Here is a 13,690-nt window from a genome sequence, read left to right as displayed (position 1 = left end):
TGCGCCCCCCCTCCCACCCAAATGTGTATGTTGAAACCCTAATCCCCTATGTGGTGATATTCAGAGCTGGTGTTTGGGAGGTGATTAGGACATGAGGGTGGAGGCTTTGTGATGGGATTAGATGCCTCTCCTATAGGAGAGGCATGGGAGAGTTTTCTCTCTCTCTGCAGTGAGAGGATACAACGAGCAGATGGCCATCTGTGAACCAGGAAGAAAGCTTTCACCAAGAACCCAGCCATTCTAGCACCCTGATCTTGGGCTTCCCAGCTCCAGAACCATGAGAAATAATGTTTGTTGCTTAAGCCACCCAGTCAATGGTACATTTGTTACAGCATCTCAAACTGACTAAGACACCAAAGCGTGCAGCACTCAAGAGGCTGAGAACCTCGAAGGAAGGGAAGTGCAAAGAAGTGAACCCTTGAGTCATTCACCAGGTCCTAACTGTTTCCACTGTTGGCTCAGACGGTAAAGCATCTGCCTGCAATGCGGGAGACCCAGGTTCGATCCCTGGGTCGGGAAGATCCCCTGGAGAAGGAAATGGCAACCCACTCCAGTACTTTTGCCTGGGAAACCCCATGGATGAAGTAGCCTGATAGGCTACAGTCCTTGGGGTCGCAAAGAGTCGTACACGACTGAGCAACTTCACTTCACTTCACTTCAAGTGGTCCCAAACAGAAAGCAGCTGATAGGAGGCTGAGAAGCCTAGATAAGCCCCGCCTAGTGTCTTATCACCTGAAAGACAAGAATTAGAGTTCAAGGACCTCCAAAGAAGAGGGACACTGAAAGATAGCCCAGCTCTTCAGTTGGGGCTCCTTAGGCTATACTCTAGATATAGCAATGAACTAGAAACAGCACAGTTGTTTTTAAAAGAATAAAATTAGGAGCCCCTAGTTTTTCTTTCTTTTAGACTCTTAACCCAAGAATGTGTGTCTTTTCTATTGTGGTCAAATTCATTTTGAAAGTGTTCTCCTAAGTCTGTTGTTTAGACTTGAAAGCCAAGAACTGTATTCTTTCAATTCTTTTCATTTCTGTTGTAATAACTTTACCCTGTGGATAGCCAGTGTCAAAGGAAAGTTTGAACAGAAGAAGGGTACCATGTTTAAAGAGGAAAAAATTGGCTGTGCAAAAATATAAATCCATATACATTAGTTAGTTAGTTCAGTCACTCAGTCGTGTCTGACTCTTTGCGACCCCATGAATCGCAGCACACCAGGCCTCCCTGTCCATCACCAACTCCCGGAGTTTACTCAAACTCATGCCCATCGAGTCGGTGATGCCATCCAGCCATCTCATCCTCTGTCATCCCCTTCTCCTCCTGCCCCCAATCCCTCCCAGCACCATATACATTAGATTGAGACAATAAAACCTACTATGCAAAGCTATTGGTTGGAATAGAGATATTGAATATCACGTACCTAGCACACAGTAGGACTACAGTTCATTATACCCTTATAATTCTCCCTTTAAAGGTTATTTCTAGGAGACTGAAGCTAAGAAGTGTTCCTTCCAAGTTTAGTCAAGTGTGCATTTTGAAAGACAGGACATGGTAGTTGATTCTAAACTTTCCCTTGCATAGCTCCTGTTTGACATTGTGGATAGTCAGCTATGATCGGTGTGTTCCTGGAGCGGAGCTTTTGAAGTTACAGTCATGTTGAATGCAACTGAAGTTCGGTAAAAGAATCAGAGAGGCTTAGGTTCCTCATTCTCACTTTAGCCTCCCCAGAACCGTAGGAGTTTTAGGCATTAAAGCTGAAAGTTTAAAAGCTCTTTTCAGAATTAAGGAAAGCTATGAAGAAAGCAAAAGCGTGTCACACCAGCTAAAATAAAAGGTCAAGTTTCTTTCAACTGCAGTATTCCCAACCCTGCATTAACACTGCTCTGCTCACCGGTAGCTTAGATTGCTTGTTGATGACAATGTTGGAATTTTTAGGATGCAGTCAGTTGATGACATGTCTTTATAGCCATAGGTCTGGTGGTTTCAGCAGTCCTCTGGGACATATCCAGAACAGGCATGACCTTGGACACTAAGTATAGCCCAACGGCTGGAGGTAGGCCACTAACTGCTGACTTCACTTCTCCCTCATTATTATAATTAGTGCTGCAACCGTGACAGTGACTCATGTGATTATGCAATTCATAATACTCAATTAAAATGACATTATTGAGTGTTACACAGCAACTCCCCAAGCAAAGAGCCCTGATTGAATAGATGAGCTTTTTTTCTTAAGAAATATTGTTTACTTGGGAGATGACCCTGTTCAAAAGGTGGCATTCATAGAAGGGAAAAGGGTCTTTGGGGATCAAGGTTTGGGAAATCACCCACTTGTGCAGACCGTGACCTTGAGTGATGGGAGTTTGGAGAAGAAAGATGTACTAAGCAAAGCTTGGAGAATAAGGAAGTGTTTGAACCAGGCTTTGCAAAATATCTGTGATTTAGACAGTGATGAGTAAGGAGTGTTGCATAGGAGGTAACATGAACACAAGCAACAAAAGTGGAAGATGAGATCTCTGCTAGTGCAATTCAGAGCTTCAGTCCTCAGTTACCTGGTAGCAGAGACCAGAACTGATGCTCCCTGGTACCTCTGACCTGGAGAAGAAACTCCATGAAACACATTTTCCAGTATACCTGTTTTTGACTAATTTACATGGCTAATTATTATTGCCAAAGCAAAGCAAAATATGTATTTCCTATTCTGCCTCTTATGCCTGTTCCTATGGTATCTACTACTTTGGCCTGTTAATAAAAGTTATACCTACAACAAAGCCAATTACAAAAAATAGAAATAACATATAACTTGTTTATATATCATTTCTACATCACACACAAACATGTATTTGTTAGCTTTCAAACACTCCTGTCACCAAAGACTGATGTTTATACTTGCTGCAAGAAATAAACAAGCTGTAATTCCATTATGATTGATAAACTTGGGTTAAATATATCCAGTGTTAAGACTTGGTTTTAATCCTGAGCTTTAGTTTCTTCCTAGGCTTTTGTAATATTCTAAAAACCAAGTAACTGTTTTAATCTTATAAAGAGGACACTGTTTTCTATGATTTTTAGGCATAGAAAACATGCCCTGCATTCCACTGGGGCAACCAACGAAGTCAAGAGTCATTTTAAGCTCATCTTTTCTGTTTTACCATGGCTTGGGCTTGTTGAGACTCACCACGTACTAGCCCTGTGAGTCAGACAGGGTCATGAGCAAATCTGCCTCGAGCTCCCCAAGGAACCACGCTGTCCGGAAAAGGCTCCATGGGGCAGGATCCCAGGCACTGTCGGGACGTCCAGGGCAGAGGCACCGGGAATTTTCATCTGTCTGTGTGATGCTTCCCTACTGACAATAGTGAGTCAAGATGGTCCATGCCTGGCATAGATTACTGAATGAAATTGTGCTGTGAGTCATGTGTATAGGAATGCTTAATCCAAATCATTATTTCCTGTACTCAATAATCCATCTTTTAAAAAAATGTTTATTTATTCACTTATATTTGTCTGTGCCAGGTCTTAGTTGTGGCATGTGGGATCTTCCACCTTCCTTGAGGTGTGTGGGATCTTTAGCAGGCATACAGGATCTAGCTCCCTGATCAAGGATTGAACCCAGGCCCCCTGCACTGGGAATGCAGAGTCTCAGCCACTGGACCACTGGGGATGTCCCTGACTGATCCATCTTAATGCCCTGGTATCATGATGTAGTATTAATGTAATTAAGCCCAAGTTAGATAAGAGCATTCACTTTTCTTCCCAGTGATTAATAAATTAAAGAATGCTAGGGTGACATTTCTATGCAGGGGGAGACCCAGACGGGGTAGTTACAGAACTCCAGCTTTCTAGTTCAAGTGCGTCATCTAATTAAGGAGCATTCTTTGTTTCGGCTGACGTTCTCTATCAGAGGAATGGTGTTTGGTCCGAGAACTGCATGCTAGATGCCTGTGCTCCAGAGCTGCTTCATCTCTTAACTCTGTGACTGCCCTTCTCTTTTGTTCGTTCTTTGTCTTACTAAACTCTGTCTGCTTTCCCATTGCAACCTCAACTATCACTTAAGAAAAAAAGAATAGGTTGATTATACCAAAACTCAAAGAACAGTGGTAACTGGACAACTGATATTTCTAGTTAATTCAGGATTAAATGGATCCGTTTGGGTTTTCACATTTTATTGAAATGAATTCAACCAGGTGTTTTCGTTTTACCTTAACTTTTTGAAAGTCATTAGACTGAACATGAATTCTAACTTTGCAGACCAGTAACTATTGAGGCAGAAGCAGGAGGTTATTGGGCAGAATGTGATTGAGTTCAGGTTTATCATGGAATTTTTCCCTTATTGATTTTTATATGTTCTTATTTTATTGGTGCTTCTCTTCATCTAAGTTCAGTGTTGCAAAAATAAAGGTAGGCTTCTGAGTGTTGACCTTATAACTGACTGAATACTAGACCAGCCGTCTCCACTGACTAACCACAGAAGTATACCCTGTCCCGAAGTTCCTGTTAATGAAAACCCCAGAATGCTGGTTTACCAATTTGTACGTGATGCAAAACGATGAGCAAGACCTAACACTTGAGTAACAAAGTCAACATCATAAAGATTGCAACAAGCTAAAGACAGCTGAAATGAGCAAAATTACAGTTAAAAGGCATGAAAGAATGGATGGTATTAAGGTTAGAAATTTTCTGTCATTTCAAAAAAACCAGTTGTTCAAGTAGACAATTGCCTCTTTAGCTGTTCATTTGACCTTGGGATTTCCATTAACAACTACTCAATCTAGCCAGCACTGTGGCAGAGCTCCTATAAATGTCAAGTGATATGAGGTTGCATTGGGCTTCCCAGGTGGCGCTAGAGCTAAAGAACCCACTTGCCAATGCAGGAGACTTACAGAGATGCAGGTTTGATCCCTGGGTTAGGAAGATTCCCCGGGAGGAGGGCATGGCAACCCACTCCAGTATTCTTGCCTGGAGAACCCCAGGGACAGAGGAGCCTGCAGGCTACAGTCCACAGGGTTGCAAAGAGTCAGACACGACTAAAGTTACTTAGCACGCAGGCTCCAGGCTGCATTATTAGAAATTTGATGGATGGGGTAGATGATAGTCTCACTGTACTTTCCTGATCAGTCCACATCTGGAGTTGGTGGTCAGGTAGGTGGGTGAGAAATTTGTTAGTAGGAGAACTGTTTGTCCTCACACTTCTTGCCTCAGAGATTGACATTAAGTGTAATTTTATAGTTTGGGTTTCCATGGATATTTGTCCCAAACAACTGGTTCGTTCTTAATGTGATACTTACTGAGAACAGATATTAGCACACTTCACCTCTAAATTGTACTTTTCTTATTAAAAAAAAAAAAGACTCAGAGACCTTATAATAGAAAAGCATAAACTATTAACTAATATTAGTGTAAACACTTTATGGAATATGCTGATTTCAGTGGAATCCAACAGGAAATACCGATTTTCTCCCTTCTCATCAGAGCCTTTGGTTATATTTGGTCAGGTCCCCTTTTCAAAACCCTTGAGAAATCTCAGGTGGGTCTCAAAACTTCAAAGTTACTTTGCAGTAATGGAAGTTTGTGTGCATGCTAAGTCACTTCAGTCATGTCTGACCCTTTGCAACCCTCTAGACTGCAGCCTGCCAGGCTCCTCTGTCCATGGATTCTCCAGGCAAGAATACTGGAGTGGGTTGCCAAGCCCTCTCCTCCAGGGGGTCTTCCCAACTCAGGGATCGAACCCTTGTCTTTTACATCTACCTGCATTGGCAGGTGGGTTCTTTACTGCTAACACCACCTGGGAAGCCCAGTGGACATTTAGTAAGGTACAATTTCAAATTTCAACCTCACATTCACTTCAAAGATTCTTCTCCCAGCTTGGGCCTGTTTCACATGCAGTGGAAGATCTCTAGGGAAGAAAAAGGTGTATATAGTCTATGCTTCCCTCCCCTTCCACCTCACCTTGAAATTTCTGGTCCCTACCTGCTTGGAGGAGGAAAGGCGGACAAGAAATGTAGTGGGTTGAGTAATTGCCTCAAAAATATGTCCATGTCTTGATCCCCAGATCCTGTGATTATGAACTTATTTGGGATTTTTCCAGGTGTCATAAAGTTAAGGATCTTTTAAAAATTGTTTATTTGTTTGCGTGTTTTATTTGACTGTGCGGGTCCCTGTCGCTGCAGTGAGCAGGGGCTTCGCTTGTTGCAGAGCCCGGGTTCTGAGCGCAGGGGCTTCAGTGCTTGCTGCAAGCGAGCTCAGCAGTTGTGATTCACGGGCTTCGTGGGGATCGAGCCCACGTCTCCTGCATTGACAGATGGATTCTTAACCACTGGACCACGAGGGAAGTCCCTAAGTTAAGGATCTTGAGATGGAATTGTCGTGGGTTATGCAGGTTTAGGGTTATGCATCCCTAAACTCAATGACTGATCCTTATCAGAAAACACAGCAGCTGTAGCAGCCGCATGACCACAGCCAGACTGTAGTGATGTAGCCACACGCCAGGGAACACCTGGAGCCTTCTGAAGCTGGAAGTGGCAAGGAACAGATTGTTCCCTTACAGCCTTTGGACCGTAGCCCTGCTGACACCTTGATTTCAGATGTCTGGCCTCCAGAATTGTGAAAGAATCCAGTCCCCTTGCTTTAAGCCACCAAGTTTATAGTATTGTGTTATGGCGGTCCGAAGACCCTAATACAGGAGCAAGCGCTCACATTTAGCGTGTGTTCTTTGTAGCTCTCTCAAGGCTACTGAAGCGGTCTGTGTGGCATGTGTCCCAAAGCTGGCAGCATAAGCAGACGCGGGAGCAGGTTTTCTTGGACGCCCTTGTGGCGAACTGCCTTAGGTCAGCTCCTGGCTGACCTCCGTGACTCCCTGCCCAGTTCCTGGGTTAGTGGGGAACACCACGGCCTCTTTCTGCCCCAGTCCCCTCCCATGAACCAGCCACCCTCAGGGGCCTTACACCCTCAAGTGACTCAGGCCCAGCTACTTCTTGTCCTGTCTCCTTGGCCTTCAAGAATTTCATCCTGTGAACCCATTTGCAGGGCAGGAATAGAGAGGCAGAGAACGGACATTTGGACACGGGGTGGGGTAGTGGCGGGGGGAAGGGGAGGGCAGGATGAATTGGGAGAATAGCACTGATGTTTATGTTTATATACATACTGCTGCCGCTGCTAAGTCGCTTCAGTCGTGTCCAACTCTGTGCGACCCCATAGATGGCAGCCCACCAGCTCCGCCATCCCTGGGATTCTCCAGGCAAGAACGCTGGAGTGGGTTGCCATTTCCTTCTCCATTATATATACTACCGTGTGGAAAATAGGTAACTAGTGGAAGGCTGCTATATAACACAGGCTCAGCTCGGTGCTCTGTGATGACCTAGGTGGGTAAGATGTGGATGGATGGGAGGCTCAAGACGGGGGGATATATATATATATACGTCCAGCAGATTCACTTCATTGTACAGCAGAAACTAACAAAACATTGTTAAGCAATTATACTCCAAAAAAATAAACAAGTAATCTCATCCTAGCCAGTGTGAAGAATGGAGGTCACGCCACCACGCAGCTGATCTCTCTCCTCTCTCACCATCACGGACTGCTTTAGGCCGCCTCTGGCTACAGAATGTCCCATCTCCCTAGGGCCATGTCTCAGGGTCACTCATGAGCCACTGAGACAGGCTGCTCACTAAGCCTCTGGCCAGAGGTGGAGATGCTAGCCTGCCATCTCGAAGCAGCGCTCATCTCCAGGTGTGCTCCCCTGGGAGCCTTCTTTCTTGCCAACCATCAACAAGAGTGCTGGGCTTTCGTCTTCTGCCAGTGGGGGTGATGGCTGGAGGATCCATTTGGACTCTTGGAGCGCTCCTGGAGGCCGTGTCTAATGGTTTCTTGGTTTCTTTACAGAATATGGGGAACTACCTATTGTCCTTAGGTCAGGGCTTTAGCTGAAATCTTGACATAATAACAAAAATCCCACTCAATATCCTGTTGTACAGTATATTGGCTAGTAAGCAAGACCAGAGAAATGTAAACATACTGTTCCAATTTGATATCCTCTCGACTCATTCTCATCCATTATCAATCAATTATTAGTCTCTCCAGAATTTTCATTTTCTTGGCTTGGTTAGAGCTAGCCGGAACTTGAGATTAGATCAAAAATTTCCCGACTTGGAGTCTAATTGCCTTGAACTTTCTCTCTGTGAGAGCTCCAGTGCTCAGCATGTGGATTATTTATCCATCGTCTCTCACTTTCTTCTTCTAAAGGAGAAATTTCCTTTCTGAAACCTGAGGCTTGATAAAAGTGGAAAAAGAAGGCTGCTGAGTATGAGCATTCTTTTTTCATCATAAGGAATGGTTTTCTTCCTCAAATGAGAGCATTTTCTTTATTTCATTAGATGTCCCAGGCAGGGATGTTAAGTGTCTTCTTGCATCCAGAAATCTCTTCTCAGTGAGCAAAATGTCTTGACACCATCACTGATTTATTGTAAAACCTGGATGATCCCTAAGGTCCCTGCCAATGTGAGAGTTCTGTCATTTCATGTACTCTGTAGTTACCAGGAGTTTTAGAAAGCTCCCAACTCAACCTTGGTAATTCTCTTGATTTGTAAAGAAATTCCAGTTCCTCCCTTCACTTCTGTTACACACATCTTGTTAAAGCAAACATTTAAAAAACAAATAAGTGGCAAGGCGTCTGGATTGGGTAAGAGCTTAGATTTGAGGGCAATTCTATTGAATTTACATACCTCCTATTGGAGGTTAGTCCTCTGTATGCCAGCAAATGTCTTAAATGTGACAGGATGCTATGGACATTTGAATCACTGTCTGGATACATAGCTGATTTGCATGTGGCCTTGGAGCCTTGTGAAGAAACACTTGAGCCTGATTATAACTGAGGGCTTCCCTGGTGGCTCAGATGGTAAAGAATCTTCCGGCAATGCAAGAGACCAAGGTTTGATCCCTGGGTTGGGAAGATCCCCTGGAGAAGGAAATGGCAACTCACTCCAGTATTCTTGCCTGAAGAATTCCATGGACAGAGGAGCCTGGTGGGCTACAGTCTATGGGGTCACAAAAGAGTTGGACATGGCTTAGCAACTAGACAACAATTAATATGTATTACAACTGATATATATATGCGTATGTGTGTGTGTGCACGCGCATTAAACCAAGTGGACCTACTGAAGCTTCAATACAGATAGAGAAAATGCCATTCTTCTAGAAAAACTGTTAAAGACAGTTTCCAGGATAGGCTGGAATTAGGAGCCTGGATAGGATGAAGCAGAGGGTCAGACAGAGTCCAGGTAGGTTTGTCCTGAAATCCACTTTGCCCTGTCTCCCCCCAGGACCATCTGTGCGCTGAGATGAGGAGAGAGTGTGTTAACTGAGTCTGCCAGGGATCTCTGCTCTTCCAAGGAGACGGTACATCTGAAAGCACCATGGCGAGAGGTGTCCTAGACCTTCATCTCAATCTTCCCCTGCCACCACAAAGAGAGCCAGGCTCTAGAAGAGTCTCCAGCCGAAGAGAAAAGGTGGGAGACCACAGACATGCCTGGACAGGTAGAAACAGAGGGGTCTGAAGTGGCATCAGCCAGGAAAGCCACCCCAGAAGTTACAGTGGTCAGAGTCCCTCGGCAGGGTCTGAGCAGAGTTGCAGCCTCGTGGGGACACAAACCCGCGGCCGCAGCCCCAGAGCAGAAGGGGAGCAGCCAAAAGGGAGAGCCTCGGTGTGGTTCAGATTCTGAAACCTGCCTCGCTGCTGGACGGAATCCTAGGTAAGCACAAAGCTGGGGTGAGCTGAGGTCCTGGCATTTGATAGGTAGAGGGAGACAGAGCTAGCAAACTATAGGCCAGTGATGCGAGTGACCTTACCTGCAACATGAGAGGGGGGCCCAGGGAATGTTCACACGACACCGATTTTAACAGTATTTAAAAGGTTCATACTCTGTGTATGTGTTTTCTACGATAATTAAAATACAGCTAAAACTCATTGAACATTCAGCCCCTCCTCTGGGCCTCATCCACCTTGGAGATGTACCAATATTTCACAGCGACTCACTGAAAGCTGGATCTTTGAAAATTCAGTCAGGTGCAATTTAACCGATGTTTATTCAGCAATTATGATGTACCCAGAATTGTTCTGTGGGAAGGCAGAGGAAGCATTGAAAGAGCAATAATTACTATTTATTGCAGATTTCCTGTGGACCAGGTATTTAATCCTCACAGCCACTTTATGACTTAGATACTATGATTATCATCCTCATTTTAAAGATAAGGAAATTGAGGTTCAGCAAGATCAAGTAAATCTCCCAAGATCACACAGCTAGTGAGTGACAAAGTGGGGGCTCAATCCCAAATGTATTTGACTCCAAAGAGAAGGCTCTCAGTACTGCCCAAAGAACGGGATATTCATAGCAGCAAAAATCTGAAACGGTGACCAAAGTTTCTATCCCTTATTTTACTGTGCAAATTAAAGTATTACATAACAGGTTGATGGAGCTCAAATCTCAAAACCTCCTTTGAAACAGCGGGGTTAAGCCTGCAAAAGCATAAAACGATGTGTAACTAATTCTGATGCCTGAAAAGCAAAAAAGGTGCCTCTCCCGTCCATATCACCCAGATAACGACTGGATCATTCTCCACTTGGACCTTTGCAAGCCAATCTTAGATTTGAAACCAAGCCCAATTTAAGCTGAGAAGAACTAAATGCACCTGCTCTGAGAAGCAGCCTAGTCCTGATAACGAGTGGCCTATGGAGAACAACTGGTGTGACTTGGAGGGGGGAAACCCTGACCCTTTGGTCAGAACGCACATCTGGTTTCCCAGCCCCCTGAATGCTTGCTCTGTAGGCTGCCCGATGACACAGCTAACACCAGGGCAAGAAGAAACCATCCCAGCGCTAACCTGTGCATCCACAAAGGAAACAAATTACATCTCTTTGGGGAAAGAAAGGCTCAGTGAATTCCGCAGGGGGATTTGAGGCTGAATAAGAGCCGAGGGGAGGGGCTGAGCGGTTAAAGCTGGTGGGAAGAGAGAACAAAAGCCAATTGAACCGATAAGGAGCCGAAGAGAAGCTTATCACTCCTCTGGAGGAATTGATGAGGCCTGTCACTCTCACCAATTATGTGCCTAAAGAAAACATCTAGGGAAAACCCGTGAAATGTGGGGCCGCTGGGTTCGGCCGCTCTTGCGTTGTGAAGGTGGCGGAGGCCGCCGGGTTCCGAGCCCCTGTGGGCGTTTTTCGCCGGCCCTGCGGAGAGATTTCTTCACCACCACAACCAAGGAAGGATATGATATGAGGCGAGTGGACATAACTCCGTTAGAACAAAGGAAATTAACTTTTGATACACATGCATTGGTTCTGGACTTGGAAGCTCATGGATTTGACAAAGCACAAGCAGAAACAATTGTATCAGCATTAACCACTTTATCAAATGTCAGCCTTGATACTATCTATAAGGAGATGGTCACTCAAGCTCAGCAGGAAAAAACAGTACAACAGCTAATGGCTCATTTGGACTCCATCAGAAAAGACATGGTCATCCTAGAGAAAAGTGAATTTGCAAATCTGCGAGCAGAGAACCAGAAAATGAAAATTGAATTAGAACAAGTTAAACAACAACTGATAAATGAAACTAGTCGAATCAGAGCAGATAACAAATTGGATATCAACCTAGAAAGGAGTAGAGTAACAGATATGTTTACAGATCAAGAAAAGAAACTTATGGAAGCAACCACAGAATTTACCAGAAATGTAAGCTACTGGGTAACAGTTCCTCTGTTTTCGTACAGCTGTCATGCCTTATGTAGCTACCCTCACGGGTATCACTTTGTAAGTCTGGACTTGAACAAGCTGGCCCTATGCAGCCCGTCATTTCCTCATAACTACTACAGGATACCAAAACCAGAGGTATTATTTCAGAGACTGGTAACAAAATTGACACTGAAATTGCTTCTTTAAAAACTCTGATGGAATCCAATAAGCTTGAGACAATTCGTTATCTTGCAGCCTCAGTGTTTACTTGCCTGGCAATAGTATTGGGATTTTATCGACTCTGGAAATAACAGTGAAACTGCTGTAGTTATGCATGCTCCTACTCCTGCTGCTTTGACTGTTGGAACACTGCCTGGATGGATTTACTCTGAACATTGAAAGTTATAGTAGGAACTGAATACACGATTATTTAAAGTACATATGGACTAAAAGGAAATATTTTAGAATGGAAGGTATATTTTGTCTTTTTCATGTATGTCTTTATTATGTTGAAAGAGGCCATTCAAAACTTGATAGATTTGAGATAGGGCTTTTGTCTTTATGCTTTTGATAGCTCATAGAAACTGAACTAGACTTTTCTTATGTTTACTTGAAGGACTGTAAATCATAGGATTTCTTTCATATCTGTTGCAAATCTGAAAGCTATTCCCAAGCCCACATGCTTGTTAACTGTATTCAACTCTGTGATAGCTACTGCACAATTACCTTTTTATATAAAATATATACAATAACAAAGTTGTTTGGATTTTAAAAACAACTTATCATATAGCTAGAGTTAGGTTTTTTTGGTAATGAACTAAAACAATAAATTTTAAAATAATAAAAAAAAAAAAAAAGAAAAGAAAACATCTACTTGGAAAACACTGAAAGCAAAAATAACTGGAACGCCCCTGAGACCCCCAGGATTCCTCCAGAAAGTTGCTGATGTTTATTCCCCTGAGAAATAAGATGGTCAGCAGGGGAAACCACGAATTCCTCCCCATCCCAGAAGTGTGTCAGGACGGTTGCAAAGTCAATGAGGAAGCAGGAGGCTAGCTCATTACGGTTTAACAAGCGCGCAGGTGAAAAAGGGAAGGAGCTGAGCTGGCCAAGCGGGGGGCCGGCGGGGGCTGGCGGGGGCCGGGGCGATGCCCGAGAGGGTCAGATGGGCGGTCACAGCGCAGACAAAGAGCCCGCCCGGCCCTGCCGCGCCGCCCTGACCTCGCAGGTTTCGTCCCCCTTCTCAGCTGCTCAGCCCAGCAGCGGCTGCCCTGAGCTTCTGTTTCCGCATCCTGCCTTTTCCCAATAGTTGCCTTTTTGTCTAACTTGTGTGTGAGGAGAGAAGAGGCCGAGGGGCCAGGAGCAGAAGCGGAGGATGGCCGTGGTGGCTCTCAGAGGACGGAGGGATTGAGCAGAAGGTTCAGCAGGGGCAGAAGACAGATTTTCCAAAACAGCCTCTGGGAAAGCCAGAGGCCTAGAGGAGACGCAAGAAGTGCTGGGTATTCGTGCTCTTTCTGGTCGCTGATCGAGAACATTTTTCTTTTGGCATTCCTGTTACAGGACGGAAGTGAGGGCGCGTATGAAATGGATTATAAATTGTCTGTGCCCAAACCAAACCGTAGAAGTAAAGGCTGGCCCATCGGTTAGGCCGGGAAGGGGAACAAGCCTGTTCAGGATTAGGGCGGAACTAAATGAGAATCAGGCGGGGAGTCTGGTGAGAAAGAAAGGCAGTATGTTATTTCCTTCTCTCTGGAAGCAATTATGTTTGGTACAACAGCTGCTTGAATAGAAGGTTGAATGGGTTTATAAATAAAGATTTCGAAATGTTTTTGTGATAACAGTATGCAGGCATCACTGGATCTGGCGGCCACCTCTGTTGGAAATGTGGTTACTTCAAAGATGTTCCTCTCTTGTTAAAATTAGCCATCACTAAATTATGGCAATGCAACAGAGGAATAGAGAAACAGAATGCAGTG

The 13,690-nt window shown here is 44.4% G+C and overlaps 1 protein-coding gene and 1 long non-coding RNA gene across 3 annotated transcripts in view; both read left to right on the top strand.

The window, feature by feature from the left end:
* LOC122676793 overlaps positions 1–9,469 on the top strand; it is a 102,827-nt gene extending 93,358 nt beyond the window's left edge. Inside the window, exon 5 of the long non-coding RNA XR_006335642.1 lies at positions 9,307–9,469. This is a non-coding gene — a long non-coding RNA (uncharacterized LOC122676793). The remainder of the gene's footprint in view (positions 1–9,306) is intronic.
* Positions 9,470–11,088: 1,619 nt separating this feature from the next.
* Positions 11,089–12,433, top strand: LOC122676767 (coiled-coil domain-containing protein 90B, mitochondrial-like). Of its 2 annotated transcripts, XM_043876355.1 has the most exons (3): positions 11,113–11,220; positions 11,445–11,714; positions 11,855–12,433. In XM_043876355.1, exons 2-3 carry the CDS (start codon positions 11,466–11,468, stop codon positions 12,023–12,025), a joined length of 420 nt encoding a protein of 139 aa, XP_043732290.1. In that variant the 5' UTR covers positions 11,113–11,220; positions 11,445–11,465; the 3' UTR covers positions 12,026–12,433. The 2 variants fall into 2 exon arrangements, with proteins under 2 accessions (XP_043732288.1, XP_043732290.1); XM_043876353.1 differs by having other exon boundaries at positions 11,089–11,714.
* The last annotated feature ends 1,257 nt before the right edge of the window (positions 12,434–13,690 follow it).

The sequence above is a fragment of the Cervus elaphus genome, chromosome 2 (assembly GCF_910594005.1).
Source record: "Cervus elaphus chromosome 2, mCerEla1.1, whole genome shotgun sequence".
Lineage (NCBI taxonomy): Eukaryota > Metazoa > Chordata > Mammalia > Artiodactyla > Cervidae > Cervus > Cervus elaphus.
The sequence above is the reverse complement of the archived record's forward strand: the minus strand, read 5'-3'. Positions and strand labels throughout refer to the sequence as shown.